Source organism: Carcharodon carcharias, chromosome 8 (genome assembly GCF_017639515.1).
Source record: "Carcharodon carcharias isolate sCarCar2 chromosome 8, sCarCar2.pri, whole genome shotgun sequence".
NCBI classification, from domain to species: Eukaryota; Metazoa; Chordata; class Chondrichthyes; order Lamniformes; family Lamnidae; genus Carcharodon; species Carcharodon carcharias.
This window is the reverse complement of record NC_054474.1, coordinates 176,924,604-176,943,734: the sequence shown is the minus strand read 5'-3', so window position 1 is coordinate 176,943,734 and position 19,131 is coordinate 176,924,604. Positions and strand designations below refer to the sequence as shown.

Below are 19,131 nucleotides of genomic sequence, written 5' to 3'. Positions count from 1 at the left end.
CAAGTGAAGCAGCATTTCACTTGCATTTCCCCCAACTTAGTCTACTGCATTCGTTGCTCCCAATGTGATCTCCTCTACATTGGAGAGACCAAACGTAAACTGAGTGACCGCTTTGCAGAACACCAAGGTTTGTCCGCAAGAATGACCCAAACCTCCCTGTCGCTTGCCATTTTAACACTCCACCCTGCTCTCTTGCCCACATGTCTGTCCTTGGCTTGCTGTATTGTTCCAGTGAAGCCCAACGCAAACTGGAGGAACAGCACCTCATCTTCCGACTAGGCACTTTACAGCCTTCCGGACTGAATATAGAATTCAACAACTTTAGGTCTTGAGCTCCCTCCTCCATCCCCACCCCCTTTCTGTTTCTTCCCCCTTTTGTTTTTTTCCAATAAATTATATAGATTTTTCTTTTCCCACCTATTTCCATTATTTTTAAATATTTTTAAATCTTTTCTGCTCCTCCCAGCCCCACTAGAGCTATAACTTGAGTGCCCTACCATCCATTCTTAATTAGCACATTCGTTTAGATATCACCAACTTTAACACCTAAGTGTTCTTTTGTTCTGTTGTCTGTGACATCGTTTGATGATCTGCTTCTATTATTGCTTGTTTGTCCCTACAACCACACCCCCCTCCACATCTTCCCCCCACCTTCTCTCACCAACCGCCCCCCCCCACTCCCCACCACACACACACACACACACACACACACACACACACCTTAAACCAGCTTATATTTCACCCCTTCTTGGATTCACCTAGTTCTGTTGAAGGGTCATGAGGACTCGAAACGTCAACTCTTTTCTTCTCCGCCAGTGCTGCCAGACCTGCTGAGTTTTTCCAGGTAATTCTGTTTTTGTTTTGGATTTCCAGCATCCGCAGTTTTTTTGTTTTTATAGACATATTCTTGCTCCTCCCAGTCTCAGAAGGAGTTGGCACACAAATAAATGGTTGAACGTAAAAATGGAAAGAACCTACGTTTGAGGAGTATCTTTTGTGACTTCAGGCTGTCCCAAAGCACTTCACATCCAATAATGTACCTTGACGTTTAGTCAGTTTTGTAATGTAGTGACCAATTTGCACTCAATAGGGTCCCACAAATGGTAATGAGGTAATGGCCAGATCTCCTGTTTTAGCGATGCTAGTTGAGGGATAATTATCGGACAAGACACTAGAGAAAACCTTCCCGGCTCTTCAAAATTAATGCCATGGGATCCTTTATGCCCACCAAAGATGGCAGAAGGGGCCTCAGTTAAATGTCTCAACTAAAAAAAGTCAAAGGATAGCACTAAAGTAATAGTTAGCCTAGATTTTGTGCTTAAGTGGAATATAATCTCACCAAACATAAGTCCAATCAGATCTTAGTAGATATGAGGCAAAGTATGCAGAGGTTATTCTAAAAAGTCATTAGTGGTAACTGTCGCTGCAATCCACATAGCAGACATATAGCAATAATGTCTGTAAAATAAGTGCACTGTTTCCCTCAAAATGAAGATGAAGAACAACCCAACCATTTGCAAGAATCCATCCAGATCAAAATAAACACTTAAAGAGATTTAGTTATTACCTTAGTTATATATTCTTATCACTAAAATATAAAATTAGTCAGAAAGGCAAATATAGACATTAATATATATTTTTCCCCTAACAGAAATTGAACAGTGCAAAGGATTGTTGCAGTGACTCCGCCTGATTCTGACCAAAATTTTAAGAAGTATAAGAAGTACTGGATAAAGGCCATCACAATGAGTTCCCTTGATGCAGCAATAAAGACTGAAAATAGAGATGATGAGAGTGAAATGCATGCTGAGTTGTGGCAAGATGAATCCAAAGATCACAAGAGCAACAAAAACACCCGTGAGGTAGCGGAGATCTGTGTTGTGATTGGTGAGGATGGGGCTCAACGTTGTTCTGAACAGGATCAACCCAATAATCGATCCAGTGGTAAATATTAATATTCAAGTCTACCTACATATTTATTTTAAAAAATCTTGACCAAATGGCCTTTTTTGTGTTGTAGATTCTATATAATTCTACATTTAATCTATTTTCTGTGTTACATTTTATTATGAAAACCCATAGGGCAACAATCACAAAGGAAAACCCAATGCAAAGAGTTCATAAAAATAGGAAAATCAAAAATATTTCACAGTCAATAGCTTAATTAACTAATCACTTTAAACCTCATTTTACAATAGCATGATTAAACTTTGCTATTGTTCTTTGTCTTCTAATACTTTCATTGAAGTTTTTACTTGGAAGCCTCAGGTTCTCCCCAAACAGTTGTCCTCTAATGTAGATTTTTTTGCCCAAAGCAAGTTGGCTATATGCACAGTGGAGTCTGGTCTGGTCATATATAATGTGCAGAATGCTCTGGAGACATCCATATTATTTAAGCTGGAGTATATTTGTGATGGAATGCTTCTCTTTCAATCTCTTACAAAGTCTATCCAATTGTTTGTCAAAACTATTGAAGAAAATTTAGAATACAGATTTCAAAAGCCGCATATCTCTTGTCTGTCTGTTACATACTTGTTTTACAACATCTGAAATATATTTTATTGGGCTCAGGAAGCATATTAAGATGAGGTGGACTGAGTCTTCATTCTAATTTTAATAATTATAAGAACACTCAGTTGACTTCTGAAACCAAGCCGAAAAGCCGTAAATGCCAGCTGTTTATTACTTGCCTTTTGTTCATAGAGAATGTAACATGGCACCTACGTGATAAAAAGAGACCCAGAGAGGCAGTACTTTTCTTAATCTAAAGGCATTTTAATTTAAAAACAGTTAAATGAGTTAAACTTTGAAAATGGAGTTTAAATGAAGTCAATTAATGTCAATGACCCTGATGTTACAGTGTAAAACACCCTTCATGTTGTAAAGCAATACATTCTCAGGTTCACCATGAGCAATGCAATGGGATCTGCTGGTTTAACCAGAAATATTGACTAGTGCTGGTTTCATTAAGCACAGTATGGTTACCACTGAATGCCATGTGGTATCTGTATTGGTTTATTTAGAAGTCTGTTGGACAGGAGAGATTCTACACATTCTGTAAACTTACTTTCTTCTGAGTAATGTCCTTCTCAAGGTGCTTGATCTACTGGTTGTACACTTGTAACTTTCACCCAACAAAACCCACGGACAAGTAGATGTATCTTTTGAATTGAACGTTGTATTTTTACTATACTGTTTTTGTACTGTTCTGTTTTACTGCACAGCCTAACAACAAGCAAAAGAAAGCTAGAATTTTTTTGCAAAAAGCTTTGAGTTAAAAAGATGATGCAGTGAATTGACTTGCAGGTTGGTTAAGGTTATTAGGAACTTTTCAAAATTGTGTTAGCTGAAATAACTTTATTCCTCTCCGCAGATGCTGTCAGACCTGCTGAGTTTTTCCAGCTATTTTTGTTTTTGTTTCAGATTTCCAGCATCTGCAGTATTTTGCTTTTAACCTTATTCTCTTTTTGGTTCCTCTAAAGTACATTTCACCTCCTATGTTTGTAGGTTTAGGCCCAACACAACCCAGGTGCAGATCTGTCACTTGGCTTGAAAAGCTTACTGCAGCAGTTAGAGCTGCTTGCTCTGGGGGCTTTTGGCTACTGTCCAGAGAAGACCAACTGGCTACTGTCCAGACAAATCAGACCTGAAGGTCCTGTGTCCAGTGACTGATGGAGGAGCTTTTTTTAAAAAAAATTAATTTGCCTTTGTAGTTGTCACATGGTTGTGCCTGCCCCTCTCAGAGACTTTAACCCATTGGGGGCTGGATGCAAGCTGTAGTGCCAATTTCTGGGCACTCCAGCATTTTATTGCCTGTTCTGACGTATCTGGAGGAAAATTAAATGGATAGTAGTAATGGAAACCAAAGTTGACCAAGGATCAGCACTTGACCCTCTTCTTGATTGTCATGAAAGTTCTGACTGAGCAAGTGAGTTAGGAGGCGCCATGGTCATTGATGTTTGTAAATTATTTTGAACAATGTGGTGCAGATGATGAGAACATGAATGAATATCTGGAGAACTGGAGAAAAACACTGGAAGACCGGGGTAATATATCAAAGACCCAATATATGGACTGTCAGTTTGAGCCTTGGGAAGAGGGTGTGAATGAAGGTGTGAAGATTATGGGTGAAGACTTGGAGAGAATGAGCAGTTACAAGCACCTGCAGTCAATGGAGGCAGAGAGTGGAAGTACAATAATGGAAATTAAGCAATGGATTATCTCTGGTTGGAGTAATTGAAGAAGTGTGATAGAGTGTTACGTAATAGAAAAGTATTGCTGGAACTGAAAGGAAGAATCTACAAGATAGCTCTGAGACCAGCCTTCTTATATAGTACAAAAACTTGGCAACATCAAGAACAACTGGGTACTAATGAGATGCAGATACTGAGATGGATGTGTGAAGTGACAAGATCAGGATCCAGTACATCAGGGGGTTGGTGAGGATATTGGAAGCATCAAAGAAAGTGGCTGAGAAGAGATTGAAATGGCATGGTCATATGTATGGATAGAGAAGACATGGTGAAGCAAGTGGAGGAGATGGGACTGCAAGAAGAGGAGGAAGGTCCAAAACCGGATGGAAAGATGCAGTGGCAAGAGATTTAAACACAGTGGGGTTGGAAAAATGGGTGACTGACAGGAGGAGATGAAGAAGGGTGACCCAAGTAAATAGGAAAAGTTAAAAGAAGTAGTAATAATGATAAAAGGTAATTTAACAAGGTCAGCAGTCCCTGAATGAGGAATATGTAATGCACCAATTTTTTAATATCTCTTCTGTACTCTAATATCAGTTTTATTTAACCATTGCTTCCATGATGTGAAACGTAATCATTTATTGGCTAAAAGATCTACATATATAACTTCTGCTGACATTTGACTCTACCAAAAAAAAAGAATTTTAAGTTTCATTGTTTGTTTCCATGCTGCTTATTGTAATCTCTGGTTCACCAATTTTGAAAGGGAATGTCTTGCTACCGTGTCAATTTTATGCATAATTTTGAACACTTAGTATGCCCTTTTGGCAGTCTTTTTTAATCAGCAAATCGAACCCTCCCAAATTGGTGTTCTTAAGTGTAAGTTTTAGGAATTAACCACAAATGACTGTCTACTTTCAGCCAGTTTCATAGTTGATTAACATGCCTTCCAATGAAGGTTATAAAAGGATTTGTGATATTATGGTATTCATTGTGGGTGCAACTAGTTGTTTCTAGGGTTTTGCGAATGGGATTCTTGACAGTTGCTGTGGAAAGCAAATAGATATATTAGAAGAAAAACCCTGTTTAACTCCAATAATATACAAAATTATACCAACATGAGTCTTCATTTTCAAGAAAGATGAGGTAACTGATAGCTAAATCTAGGAGCCTTGTTTTGTGAAATTCAAACCTTCAAATACTGCCACCAGTGGAGAAAACCTATGATAAGCTCTTTGCATTAGTAGGTGGGAGGGAGGAGCATCACCAGAATAGGAAGCTTCTCAAAGGGAAAAATGTCCCAATTGTACACGTACACTTAGGTTAGGCAATATCATCAGGACTGGAAATCCTGAGCATCTTCTTGCAATTTCACTCCTGTGTTTAAATCATCAGAATTGAGCCAAGAATGTCATTGGTGATAAAAGCCTGGAAATGGTGTCTGTAAAATATTACAAAAGTTGTGCAGCATTATTCTTTGCATGGTTTTGCAAGTACAGGAGGTGATCTCAGTTCTGAAACACTATTTAATTTTGGTACATTAGTGGTAGAAGAAAAATGGCAAGAAGCTATCCTAAGGATATTTAAAAATCTGTAGTAATGGAAATGTTGACTACACTCTGACCTAGGAAAATGTCACAAAAGATCTGTTTCATAAAGTGTGTAGTACGTTGCCAAATAACTGGTGGAGGGAGAGAAGATGTCAAGCTGATTGCTGGTCCTCATATTGTCACAACTCACTGTGGATAGTATGCTGCAACATTGAGCCCCACTGCTCCCTGAGCTGCGACAAATCTGAAAAGTTTGATCAACCCACCTAACGTTTTAATTTAGGCAAACAGGTTTGTAAACTTAATAAGTAAATAACTGTTTATTCAACAAATTGTTTTTAACCAGTTGCAAAAGAAAGAAATATGAACGGCTAATTTCTAACTCTCTAACCTAAACTCTGCCCTTTCTTGAATCCCTATACACACATACAAGACACATACAAACATGGAGTTTAAGACTGGGATAAAACAGTTCAATAACACCAATTCCAGAGTACAGGATTCGATGGGTTGATTTTGATCGATCTCTTCCAAATTCCTTTGAGTTCTTTGTTGATGACATGAAATCGTTTTTCAGCACTTTCAGCCTTTAGTTCCCTGGTTGAGCACTTGCTTTTCAATGTCTCTAATGGTGCTTTTCCCCTTTTCCTCTTAACAGGGGTTTTTAGAGAGAGGACAGGTTATAGAGATATCAGGGGGAAAAAACAGCTAGCTATTATTGTAGAATTACTGGAATCTTACACACACAGGAGCCAGATGTTTAAGGCCTTGTTCCTTTCAGACTAGGAGCCATTTTGCTGCACTGCTCTTACACAAATCCTGGTCACCTGGTCAGGAGCCACTTAAAACGTTTTTGCCAGACAGTTCCCTATTAGATCAGACTCCTCCTCGGCACCATCCTGTCTTTCCTGACGCACACTGCTCCAGGACAGCAACGTTGTATCTATCCCTCACACTGTTCCAGTAGACAATGCCCTTCAAACTACAGCCATTGTAATTTTAATCCACAGTCCAACAGAAATAAGATGTGTTCTTTACATTATATAGATCACAAGGAACATGAGTCTTAGATGAAAGTTACTGGGAGGGTTCATAAGGGATAATATGTGAGAACACATGCTCCTGTATTTAGTGCTTGGATCATGATTGACCATCATTGATTTCCATGGATGTCAGTTTTGCAGATGACCAAAACAATTTGGAACTACTTGCTTCAAGATGGCATTTTAGAATCCATTATTAGGGATGAGATTTCAGAATACTTGGAAGTGCATGGTAAAATCGGGCAAAGTCAGCATGGTTTCATCAAGGGGAGGTCATGCCTGACAAATCTGTTAGAATTCTTTGAGGAGGTAACGAGTAGGTTAGACAAAGGAGAGCCAATGGATGTTATCTACTTGGACTTCCAGAAGGCCTTTGACAAGGTGCCGCACAGGAGGCTTCTCAGTAAGATAAGAGCCGATGGTGTTAGAGGCAAGTTACTAGCATGGATAGAAGATTGGCTGTCTGGCAGGAGGCAGAGAGTGGGGATAAGGGGGTCTTTCTCAGGATGGCGGCCGGTGACTAGTGGAGTTCCGCAGGGGTCAGTGTTGGGATCACAACTTTTCACTTTATACATTAATGATCTAGATGAAGGAACTGAGGGCATCCTGGCTAAGTTTGCAGGTGATACAAAGATAGGTGGAGGGACAGGTAGTATTGAGGAGGTGGGGAGGCTGCAGAAGGATTTGGACAGTTTAGGAGAATGGGCAAAGAAGTGGCAGATGGAATACAACGTAGGGAAGTGTGCGGTCATGCACTGTGGTAGGAAGAATAGAGGCATAGACTATTTTCTAAATGGGGAGAGAATTCAGAAGTCTGGAGTGCAAAGGGACTTGGGAGTCCTAGTCTAGGATTCTCTTAAGGTTAGCTTGCAGGTTGAGTCGGTAGTTAGGAAGGCAAGTGCAATGTTGGCATTTATTTCGAGAGGACTAGAATATAAAAGCAGGGATGTGCTGCTGAGGTTTTACAAGGCTCTGGTCAGACCACATTTAGAATATTGTGAGCAACTTTGGGCCCCGTATCTCAGGAAGGATGTGCTGGCCCTAGAGAAGGTCCAGAGGAGGTTCACGAGAACGATCCCAGGAATGAAAGGCTTAACATATGAGGAACGTTTGAGGACTCTGGGTCTATACTCGATGGAATTTAGAAGGATGAGGGGGGATCTGATTGAAACTTACAGAATACTGAAAGGCCTGGATAGAGTGGACGTGGGGAAGATGTTTCCATTAGTAGGAGAGACTAGGTCTCGAGGGCACAGCCTCAGAGTAAAGGGAAGACCTTTTAGAACAGAGATGAGAAACTTCTTTGGCTAGAGAGTAGTGAATCTATGGAATTCATGCCACAGAAGGCTGTGGAGGCCAGGTCATTGAGTGTAATTAAGACCGAGATAGATAGGTAAGGGGATCAAAGGTTACGGGGAGAAGGCGGGAGAATGGGGCTGAGAAACTTATCAGCCATGATTGAATGTTGGAGCAGACTCGATGGACCGAATGGCCTAATTTCTGCTGCTATGTCTTATGGTCTTATGGTTACGAAACTCCACAAATAACTTTTTTCAGTTATTAACTAACTGTGTTGCACCTATTGTGAGCAAGAGGTTTCTCATGCAGTTATTAGGTCCCATTATTTCATAAAGGAGCAAGGTACAGAGAGAGGAACAATCCAAAAACAAGAGAGTAAAGCAGGCAGGAGACATGTTGTGGAACTTGCGATTTCTGTCTGTTGATCCTCTGCTCTCCTTGATAGACCTGGGGTGACATTCTTTTCTCGTCATCCACACCAGTGCTCTACAAAATTAAGTCTGTGTTGTTGTTTCAATACTAAGTAATAATTTGAGAGTTTTGCTACTTATGCATAGGTTATGCATACCTATATTTGTATGACAAATAGTTTTCCATGCCTGATGGGCACACTCCCATTTTGACCATGGTTATCCTTGTGCATCAAAAATCTCCAGAATGTAATAGTTACATGCTTATTTTGAGGCAAGAACTTTCATTACTTAAAAGAAAAGGACAAAGGGTGCACAAATAATAAACCAAGAATCAGTTTATCCGATGTGCCATCATTAAAGTCATTCGAAATAAAATTCAGGAAGGGTTTATAAAGGGCAATCAATCCAAATTTGCCCCATCAACATTATCAGCAAAAGTTAATATAACCCAAAGATGATCTCATTTCTGTTTTCTATCTGTCCGATTATTAGCTAGGCAAAGCACCTTGGTGGTTCCTGAAATTTGGCATGGAGCAGGGGTGACAGCAGAGAAAGAAAAGAGGGAAAGTAGGAAAATTGTGGAAGGAGGGAGGAAAAGAAACTACATTTTTGTATTTGCAATTTTACTTTTTTTTAACCTCCCACTCGATTTTAAATAGCTAAGAATGATCCTCTTGGCACTCCTCTAGTTAGTTATACCCTGTTGTTCCAAAAATGACCTATTTATTCTACTGTCTATTTTTCTGTCAGTTAACCAATCCTCAGTCCATAATATATTGGCATAGATCTTTGGTCTCTGAATAGTCTGAGACTAGAGGTATCCCAAAAGACAACCATGGGACCTATTGGAAGTCCCAATGTAAGCACATCCCTGGTACTTATGTGGGGAGTTTAAACTTCCGATTGCCAGTTTTACCCTGCCTGGATTGCTCTGTGATTGGCCAGAATGATGCAGACTTGGGCTGTTTTCTCTATTTTTGCATGTGTTTACTTTAGCAGCTTTCATAGATATAAAACCAGCGTAACTCTAAATAAATCAGCTGGCGTGTCAAAGCACTCCAGAACCCACAGTAATGTTCACCCCCACCCCACACCCTTCGCACCACCTCTGACTACCTGAGCCCTGACTGACCCACCCCACCCAACACCATAGCCCCCTATCTCCTCACTCACTTACCTTACATACATATCTTCTCTCCTGTCAAAGTGGCTGGGACCTTTAAACTCACCAGTTTACAGCAGCTAGTGCTGTAAAAAGGTGTGGCTTAGCACCCTCAGGCGCTGATACACTGCACAGAAAGGACTTTGGATGTTTCTCAGGTGGGCTGAGTTGGAAGTCTGGCCAATCGCCAGAAGTTCCATTATCTCCAATCTCATAGACACAAATCTTGTGTAGCAACCTTTTATGTAATAGTTTATGGAATGCCTTCCGAAAATCCAAATACACTAAACTCATTGGTTCTCATCGCCCCCCCCCCCCACCCACCTGCCCTTATCTCTCCTGCTAGTTACAGTCTCAAAAATCTTAACTAGATTTGTCAAACACTATTTAACCTTTCATTAAACTGTGTTGACTCTGCCTAATCAGAAGTGCCCTGTTACCACCACCTTAACAGTAGATTCTAGTATTTTCTCTTATGATTGATGTTGGGCTAACTGGTCTATAATTCCCTGATTTCTCTCCCCCGTACCCCCACCCCTCGCTTGAACAGCTGGGTTACATTTAGTATTTTCCAATCCACAGGGACCATTCTGGAATCTAGGGAACTCTAAAAGGTCAAAACCAGTGTCCCATTATCTCTGCAGCCCTCTTTTAAACCCCAAGAGTATAGGCCTTAAGGAAATATATAGTCATTGAGAATTAGGAATTATTTCTTCAAATGTTTCCCATTGCTTATCTACCATCCTATCTTTTAATCTAATTTACCAACCTAGCTCAGCCAAATTACTCTTTTATCTTTTTTTAGCTTAAATTTAAGACCTTAGTTTTGGACCATGTTACTCCTAGAATTAATATGAGGTTCTATTATATTAAGATCACTGTTTCCCAGAGGACCCTTTACTATAAGATTGTGAATTAACCTTGTCTCATTACATAATATTAGATCTAAAATAGATTTATTTCTGTCATTTTTATTCTCGCCCTTTTATTCACCTTTGAGTCTGTCTTGATGTGCTTAGTGAATATCAAATCTAGTACAAGTATAAGAGAGTTTAGAGACAGTTTGGAATATGGACATGAGAAAAACTACAAGGTGAAAATGTGTTTCGCTATGTCTGTCTTGGCAACCATAGGGATTTCCCTGCAATGAGAAATATTGTCCTTGCCCCCAGCTCTACATGCATTTGGTTTTTAACAGGGATGACTAGATAGCAAGCAGTGACAGTTATAGCTGATGATTTGTTTTAGTTCCCTTGTCTAAACAGGCTTGGAGTTACTTGAGGCCATTTTACATTATTTCAACCAAGTCTCAGACACTGTTTTCTTTATTACTTCCATCAGACTTTAATGGGCAGCCAGGGAAACCAAACCAAGTGAATGACAGAGAAGAGAATATGGAGTGGAAACCACAACAGCAGGCTTCACTAAGTGAGTAACAAGAATCCAAAGTTTCTATTACTAAGTTGCAAATTATGCAATATTGGCATCTGCAATAACAAGCTGGTATTGCTGTTCCTGCATTTTTTAGATTGTGATATAAGAAGAAAATACGGTTACTTCATAATTGGGGTATTTTCTTTATTTTGGGCAAGGTATTTTGATCTGTAACTCATTCATTATGTGAATCATTTGAAAGAACAATGTTGCTCAAGGTTTAATTTGTTTAAATATGTTTAAAAAAATGGAGAAGTATTTTTTGAAAAATTGCACAAAATACAGCACATTAGCCTTGTTTCAGCACCATGACAAGTTAGTATTTGGTCATTCTATAGCATAATCTTTTTGATAAATTTTGCACAATTTAGTGCCCAGTTTACTGTGCAAAATAGGACTGTTGAGTACTACTGTAACAATATAAATACAAGATTACTCCTGCACTTATCCTGTTTTCTTGGTGAGATGTATGTTGTTTAGTCAGTAGTGTGAGTTTGCCTTTAGCAATTATGTACTGAGTTTATAGCACTGAGTGAATAAGCTAATGATCCTATAAGTAAGCAGAAATTCAATGTAGATCAGAAACATTCCCAGAATACAGCAGTTATTTCTTTTCACTACAGTACTGTGCTGGAAACCTCTTGGTGATTCAACAGCATGTATGGCGGAACTGTAATTCACAACCATAATTCATGTTAATATGTTTATTTAAATGGGAACTCTGGCTCAACCTATTATTAAATGGTATCGAGCTTCTTCTTTTAAACCAAAAAGAATTTTTATTTATATAGCACCTAACGTTTCTCAGAGAAATGTTTCATGTATGATGAACTAATTTTGAAGTGCAATTAAGTGTTATGCAAATGAATGTGGTGGCCACTTTGGACACAGCAAGATTCCACAAGCAGCAGTGAGCTGAATAAAAGTTTGGCCTGGGCACTCTGGACAGTTCCTTGTTCTTTGTTGAACAATTTCTGAGCCAAACTAACACTGAGTCTATTCAGTGAATGGCTGGGCCATACAAAATAAGAATGTCCCCAGTCCAATCTCCAATCTGTGTTTAGTTAACTGGTTTCAGCTGACTGTTGGTAGGCAGAGCTTAAATTTGACCTCCTCTGGGCTTGTGATGGTGGGGTGGGAGAATCCAGGCAGTTTCGCTGCTCCTGATCACTTCTTTGGTATGTCCTATTGGAAGTAGATGTAGGTGAACATCAGATGTGGCCCAGGATTGGGATCGTTGATCAATGTATTATTTTGTGATGTTGGTTTCATAATGAGTGTTGCACAACACTTAAACTCACCAGTTGTGCTTCTGAATTTATTCGCTTCAGTCTGGCAGTTGAGTATGCTGCCTATACAATTGAGCTGAGACCTTGGAAAATAAAGAACAAACCACTGCTTTCCTGCACAACACAGCACATGTTCACTGAACATAGAGGAAAATTGATTGTAGAGTTTATGGAAAAGTCTGCTGCACTATTATCAGTCATCCTAATTAAAGGATGCAGTTCAAAGGTGAGATCTCATAGGGAGCATAATCTAGATATATTTCAAAAATTAGGTGGATTGATCAGGTGTTAATGCAAGCCTGTTTATACTGAAAATAATGGAGATTTTTTGAGTAGAAAAGTTGCTTCTAAACAGCATGTTTTAACATGTTCAAATCCTAGATTTTTTCAAAATCTTAATTCAGATATGAATCTAAAAAATCTTTTCTGCTGCATCCTAATTGTTCCGGACGGTAATGCCCAGCATTGGTCACATCAGTGTAATACTGATATTTTTCCGTTATTACTTTCTTTGAAGAATTTAATAGAAAATGCATTAAGTATGTGGTGAAGAACAATTTTAATTTTGTCAGTCTTTTGACCAGGAGTTTTGGTGCTAATATTTTTCCAGCACTATATAATAGTTCACAATATTTCAGTCTGAAAGAACTTGGTCACAGTATGACGATGGATAGTTAACCCTCTGAGTACTGAGTCCCTTTGCCACTTTCTAAATATCCCTGCTCCAAAACTGTACAAAATTTATATAATTGCTGACAAATTACTATTACTATGAAGCGTAGAACATTTCTGAATAAAGAACTAATTTTATATGTTTTTATTTGATGCGGAAATGCTGGTATATTCCTAAAAGGTTAAACATATCTATTGTTGGAAAAATTAACTTCCACAATAGAAGTTGCTTTGCTCCAATAACCATTAAGTTTCAATTACAGCACAACAGCATGGTTGCTATCTGTAGAAAAGCCCTCTTTGCAGGATTTTTTTGTGATTTCTTTATTAATGAGAAATGCATGAACAATGCCTGAATAGTTTTTGGATTTAGCATATTACAATTATGGATTAGTTTGTCTGCGGCATAGCACTGTGCAGTAAACTAAGGAGAGCCTTTGCTGAATTAATGCAGTTTGTTGGGATATGGTCCAAGGATTATGGTCACTGTGACAACAGTCAGAATCTTTGGAGAAAGATCAGATGCAATTTATGATAAAATTCTTCATCCTACCACATAAAAGGGGAAATACTTAAATAGAATCAGAACAGAGGGGAAAGGGGAACAAGTAAGCAAAGACATGAGAAAAGGATGACAAGTAATGTGCTTACCAGTAAAGCAAGACATGACTAGATGGATGATATGACCTTTACAACAGGTAATTGGATGAAGGTCAACATAAGAAATTTAAGACTTAATGGAAACTAACTGAGACAGCCAGAAGTAAATCTGGTTTAAAATAGAAGCCAGACAATCCAGGTCAGATTTGACAGCCTGAATAATGGTCCAACACCAACAGTGTAAATCCTTTACCCAGCACATTGCAGAGATAAAAGGTCTCAACCCAAGTGCCAATCTTTTTTTTCCTCTCTTCCCCCTAATCTTGTTTGATCTCCCCAATATGGAGGAGCCTGCACCTTGAACATCATGCACTAGATCAGAAGCAGTACCTGATTCGAGGATGTACTTCCAATCCTAGTACACTTATTCGCTGCTGATGATGTGGCGTCCTGCGCACTGAGAAGACTGAGCATAGATTAGGTAACCACTTTTCGAAAGGCTTCCATTCTACTTGCAGGTGTAATCCTGAGCTCCCTGTCTCCTGCAACTTGAATTCATTGAAGCTCTATACAAGCTCAAGGAATAAATCTGCAACCCTCTGAAATTAACATTGATTTGAATCATTTAAAATGTTAACTATACCTGATATATAGTTCATGTGGAGGTAACTGGCAATGTAAGATGGATATTGTTAGTACTGAGAGTGGGGAGAAACATTGGGACTTGAATTGTATTTCTTCTTTGGGCTGTTGGAGCCAGCATTCCCTTCCCTCTCATGCTCTTACCTCCATTCTTCTCCTCTTGCCCTCTTCGCCATCCCATTGCTACAGCTAGTCATACGCTCTTTGCCTCTCTTGTGCTGTTAATTCCTTTGATTGCAATTCACAACATCATCTATTGGAAGGATTACCTCAACCATCTAAAGGCCTACTGGTTACTCCACCTGTATCTCCCTCTTTTTCACCCTTGTTCTGATTCTATTTAAATACTTGCTTATTTCTGTTCAGATGAAAGGTGACACGCAAAACTGATCCATTCTCTTTGTAGATATTGGCTGGCCTGCTGTGTTTACAGCATTATCTGTTTATTTTCATTTCAAACATTTACTGTTTTTGCTTGTTCTTTTTACTGCAGTGAAGACCCGTTTCTTTCATGATATTAGGCATCGCATTTTGATCTACTTATAATAAACTTTGGACAAGTTAAAAGGGGCTTTTAAAACTCAAAGGACAGGACCATACATAAATAGTGGGAAAAAGTATATAAAAAATCAAATGGCAAGATTGGGAAAGAAACTGGTCCCCACTCATTGCTACACAAGCCAGCAAACTGCACTGCTCATTTTTACTGAATTGGCATGCATCTTTACTGCAGCATTATGCTGTATCTGCAGCCATGATGCATATTTTATTTTCCTTTGTCACTTTGGTGCTGTTGGATTCGTTTACACCAAGAAAGGAAAAATTGTGCCCAGAGCTCCAGTAAGAGCCAGTGTACGTGGTTTAAGATAAATGTAAGGTATTTTATGAAATTAGTGGCTGTATTTTTCACAATAAATGAAACTCCGCAACTTGGCCATTTTTTTTTTAAAAGAAAATTATTTCTTACTGCACCTGAACAGTGAACAGCCACTGCATATAGTCTGACTCCTTCTTTGTTTCAGGGGCCTATATATGTGGTGCCTGTGGGAAGAAGTACAAGTACTACAGCTGTTTCCGGGCACATGTGAGAGCACACCTAGGTACATGTTTATTTTTTTAAGCATTTATTAGTTTAACCCTTTGAGTAGTGACTTTTTTCTTTACAACTTTCCAAATGTGCACATGCTTAGTCATCTAACATCTTGAAAGCTATGTTGTTCAAATCCTAAACTTTATAAACTGTTAGAGGAATCTATGGAACCTGACAGCATTTCTTCATTGACAATGTTTGTTGAATAAAATCAAAATGATGTAAACCTAATACTCATTTTGAAGCAAAACTTCTCCTGTAGTACTCAAAGGGTTAACTACAGTAATAGTGTAGCTTTGATATCCATCAACCAGACTGTTTCAAAATGGCATACTGCAATACATTTACTATCCTATTGTACATATATGGTATTTGACTAAGATGTTATTCAGCTGTTGTTGTTCTTCCAAATGTTCGAATATAGTTTGGTTTAATAAATAATTGGGCATATATTTATGGTCTGACAGAATTTAGAATATATTTTTAAAAATGTTTCCTTTTCACAGAAAATGAAACTTCCTCTGCGTCAGCTGAGAGCTCCCCACAGACAAGTAAGTACTGCAAGTACTATATCTTCCTTTCTTCGTAACTGTTGTTTTGCTCCACCATTTGAACATGGATGGCTGACAGAATCGGTTAGTGGCAAAGATAATGTCAGCTTCACTCAAGTGTAAGGTCAACACACTTGGATGCTGGGTTTAAGGACAAAGAGCATCAGAAAGGTAACATTTACAGGGGAAAATCTGTGCTTTGAGCTTCATTGTTTATTTTAAAACAGGACTAGGTCGACCAGATAAATTAACAATAAGACTAATGAGATTTAAAAAGAGCATCAGGAAGAAGGCGGAAGAGAGTACAAGAGGTGATGAGACAAAACCAAAGGAAAAGTCTACTGCACTAAATAACAAGAATGAAATCAAGGAACAGCCAGAGGCTCCTCAAAAGAAATATGTACATAAAGCTACAACACATATACTGGCCATTCAGCCTAACCAGTTCATAAGAGTTTACCCTCCACGTGAGTGAATAGCTGTAATCATATTTGCCGACCCTGCTGTAATATTCATTTAACAGCTTTTCCTCCATCCACCTATGTAATTCAACCATAAATATTAATGTAGTTTCGAATTCAACCATTGAATCTAGAAATGAAACACTTGGCCGAACAGTTTCTTCTGCACTCTGTTTTAAATCTCCCATGGGCAGAATCTTACCGTCGGTGGGCAGGGATGGGCCCAATATGCCGACGCATAAAATGACATGTGATGATATCAGGGGTGTGGCTTGACGTCATAGCGTGTCATTTCTATATTTCATTCGGCCTATTAAGGCCATTAAAAAAGTAATTTAACTTATTAACAATGTTGCCCGTCCAACCTTAAGGTTGGCGGTCTGGCGAAGAACCCAAGCAGCCTTTGGGTTTTTCAGGAAACTTCATCCACAGGTGAGATTTCCTGAAGGTTTTATAAAATAATTAAATAAATTTTGCAAACTTCACAAACATTTCCCAGCTCATGTGACACTGTCACATGATGGGACATGTTTAAATAATTTTTTAACTCTATTTTTAAAAAAAGTTTTATTGTCTACTTAATCTCCCTGAGGGAGCTCCGTGCATCAGGGAGATTGCCACGCTCTTACGCGCGCATGCCTTAATTGGCCTGTCCATGTAAACTGGCAGCGCGCAGTGGATTCCGAGCGGAGATCGGCTCCGCGCCTACTCCCGCCCGCCATAGGAAAAATTCTACCCAATGTTTAATTTTGTATTTGGCCTCTTGCTTTAGAGCTCTTAATTGCTGGAAACGGTCTGCTTCTATCTACTGTCTAACCCTTTAATTTTAAACACTTCCAATATATTGTCTCAAAAATTGCAATGTTCTAATGATAAATGCCCTATTTCCAAAATGTTGTTTTGGTATTTCCTCATAGCAGTCAATACCTTGGTGAATGTGCATTGTTCCTTCAATATCCTTCCTATAGAGTGAGTCCCAACCCTGCATGCAGCACTTTTAACTGAGGCCTTGTAAAGATTTTTATGTTCTGTTGTTCTTGTGATGAAAGTCTTGAAAACAGCCATACTAACCTTACATCCTAGTCTCCTGTGAACCTTTATCCCCAGAGCATCAAGGTCAACTTCATCTGCTGTTGCTATTTTTCCAAAATGTATCACCTCACACTTAATGACATTGAAATTCCATTGACAACATTTTGGCCCGTTTTGCCCCATCTCAGTTTTTACCCATCTTCTAAAGAATTAATTATACCTTCTGTTTGGTATCATCTGCAAATTTTGGCACAACTCGCTTCAGGCATATATCCAAATTATTGATAAGCACAGATATGAACGAACTAGCTCCAAAACTGAATCGTGTGGAATGCTGCTGTCTACTTCCAACCATTATGGAGAAACTGCTTTGAACCTTACTCTCTGTTTACTCCCTTTGTAGCCAGTTTTTAACAGTTTGCTACCCATGAAAGTCTCTTCACATAACTCAAGACTTCTTGAAAATGGAGGACAAGTTTGGGTAAATTGAGAGAGAAATTAAACAAGCTGGCTATACACAAACAAATACTTAAGCACAGTAAAAACTGCAAGCTAAAAATAACTTCTTACCCAGTTGGTTTTCAAAGCATAAGTATGTTTAGCTGATTTGCCTCCACTTAAAGCCACCTGTGTTTCTTGGCAACTGGTCAATCTCCTGTGGACTTGCACACTAGGATGGTCAGAACCTAATGTACTCTACTGGTGAAGGGGTTTTAGAGGGTAGGGATATTTGGAACATGATACAGAGATGTAATTTTGTCTCTGTTCTAAAATGTAACATTCATTATGTTAATATAAATTCTGTTATAAATTCCTTTGTCAACAGTTATAATGGGAACTGCCTTTTCAATCAGGCCATACAGTTACCACACCCATCCATCAATGGTGGCACTGCAAAAGGATGGGCGATATCTAATAAGCATGACAAACTTAGGTTCACTGTTTTCATTATCAGTGCCGACAAAGAAATTCATAATGCAAAACGTTAGATGGAAGTGTGCTCAGACATTAGATTTTTAATATATTATGTGTTTTATTTTACCTCCTTGTGAAAATTGAAATAATTTTCAATCAGTTCAGTTTAGTAAACTTGATACAGATAATCTTTTGCTTAAAAAAATTGGTCAGTGCCAAATTCATGTTGAGATTTAGCTCTATTTATGGGCAGGATGACAGACATTTTGTAGACGTCCATGCTATCTTTTTGGTCTTGGAAATCTGTAGGGGTTATACATTTGCATGATTCCTGGAATGAAAAGATTTTGTTTTGAATTTGTTTAGCTGGGTCAGGGCAAAGACGCCTTGAATTCACAGACCAACCTATTAATAAAATTCTTGCTCTTCTCCAGTTCTATATCATGTGATACGTTATTTATAATAGCTACTTGTTGTGACATTCTTGCTTTTTATTATCTCTTCCTGTAACTAAATGACTTCATGCTGTTGCACGGTTGGAAGAATGTCTAATTTTGAAATGTATAGTTTTCCTAGCTGACTGCGATTTACTGATCCTTCATGTTCCCAAAACATTATGAATAAATTTAAATTTAATTCTGCATGGTTATGGAAATGCTGAATATTTGCAAATAGCAATGAGGTGGATTGTGCTTTTGGGCATGCATTTGTTTCAAACATTTGCCCTTGGATTTTGAATTCAGGAATAACTATAAAATAGTAATTATGGACAGTGTAGCAGAGCA

At 38.6% G+C, this 19,131-nt stretch overlaps 1 protein-coding gene across 10 annotated transcripts in view; it reads left to right on the top strand.

Moving 5' to 3' along the window:
• The window catches only part of znf618 (zinc finger protein 618), a 129,921-nt gene that overhangs the window by 83,241 nt on the left and 27,549 nt on the right, over positions 1–19,131 (top strand). For 5 of the 10 annotated variants that reach the window (XM_041193325.1, XM_041193327.1, XM_041193323.1 and 2 more), the window contains exons 2-5: positions 1,652–1,944; positions 11,002–11,088; positions 15,320–15,397; positions 15,894–15,938. In XM_041193325.1, coding sequence (XP_041049259.1) covers positions 1,746–1,944; positions 11,002–11,088; positions 15,320–15,397; positions 15,894–15,938 — 409 coding nt within the window. In that variant the 5' untranslated portion in view covers positions 1,652–1,745. The remainder of the gene's footprint in view (positions 1–1,651; positions 1,945–11,001; positions 11,089–15,319; positions 15,398–15,893; positions 15,939–19,131) is intronic. The other 5 variants (XM_041193331.1, XM_041193329.1, XM_041193333.1 and 2 more) reach the window with 3 other exon arrangements.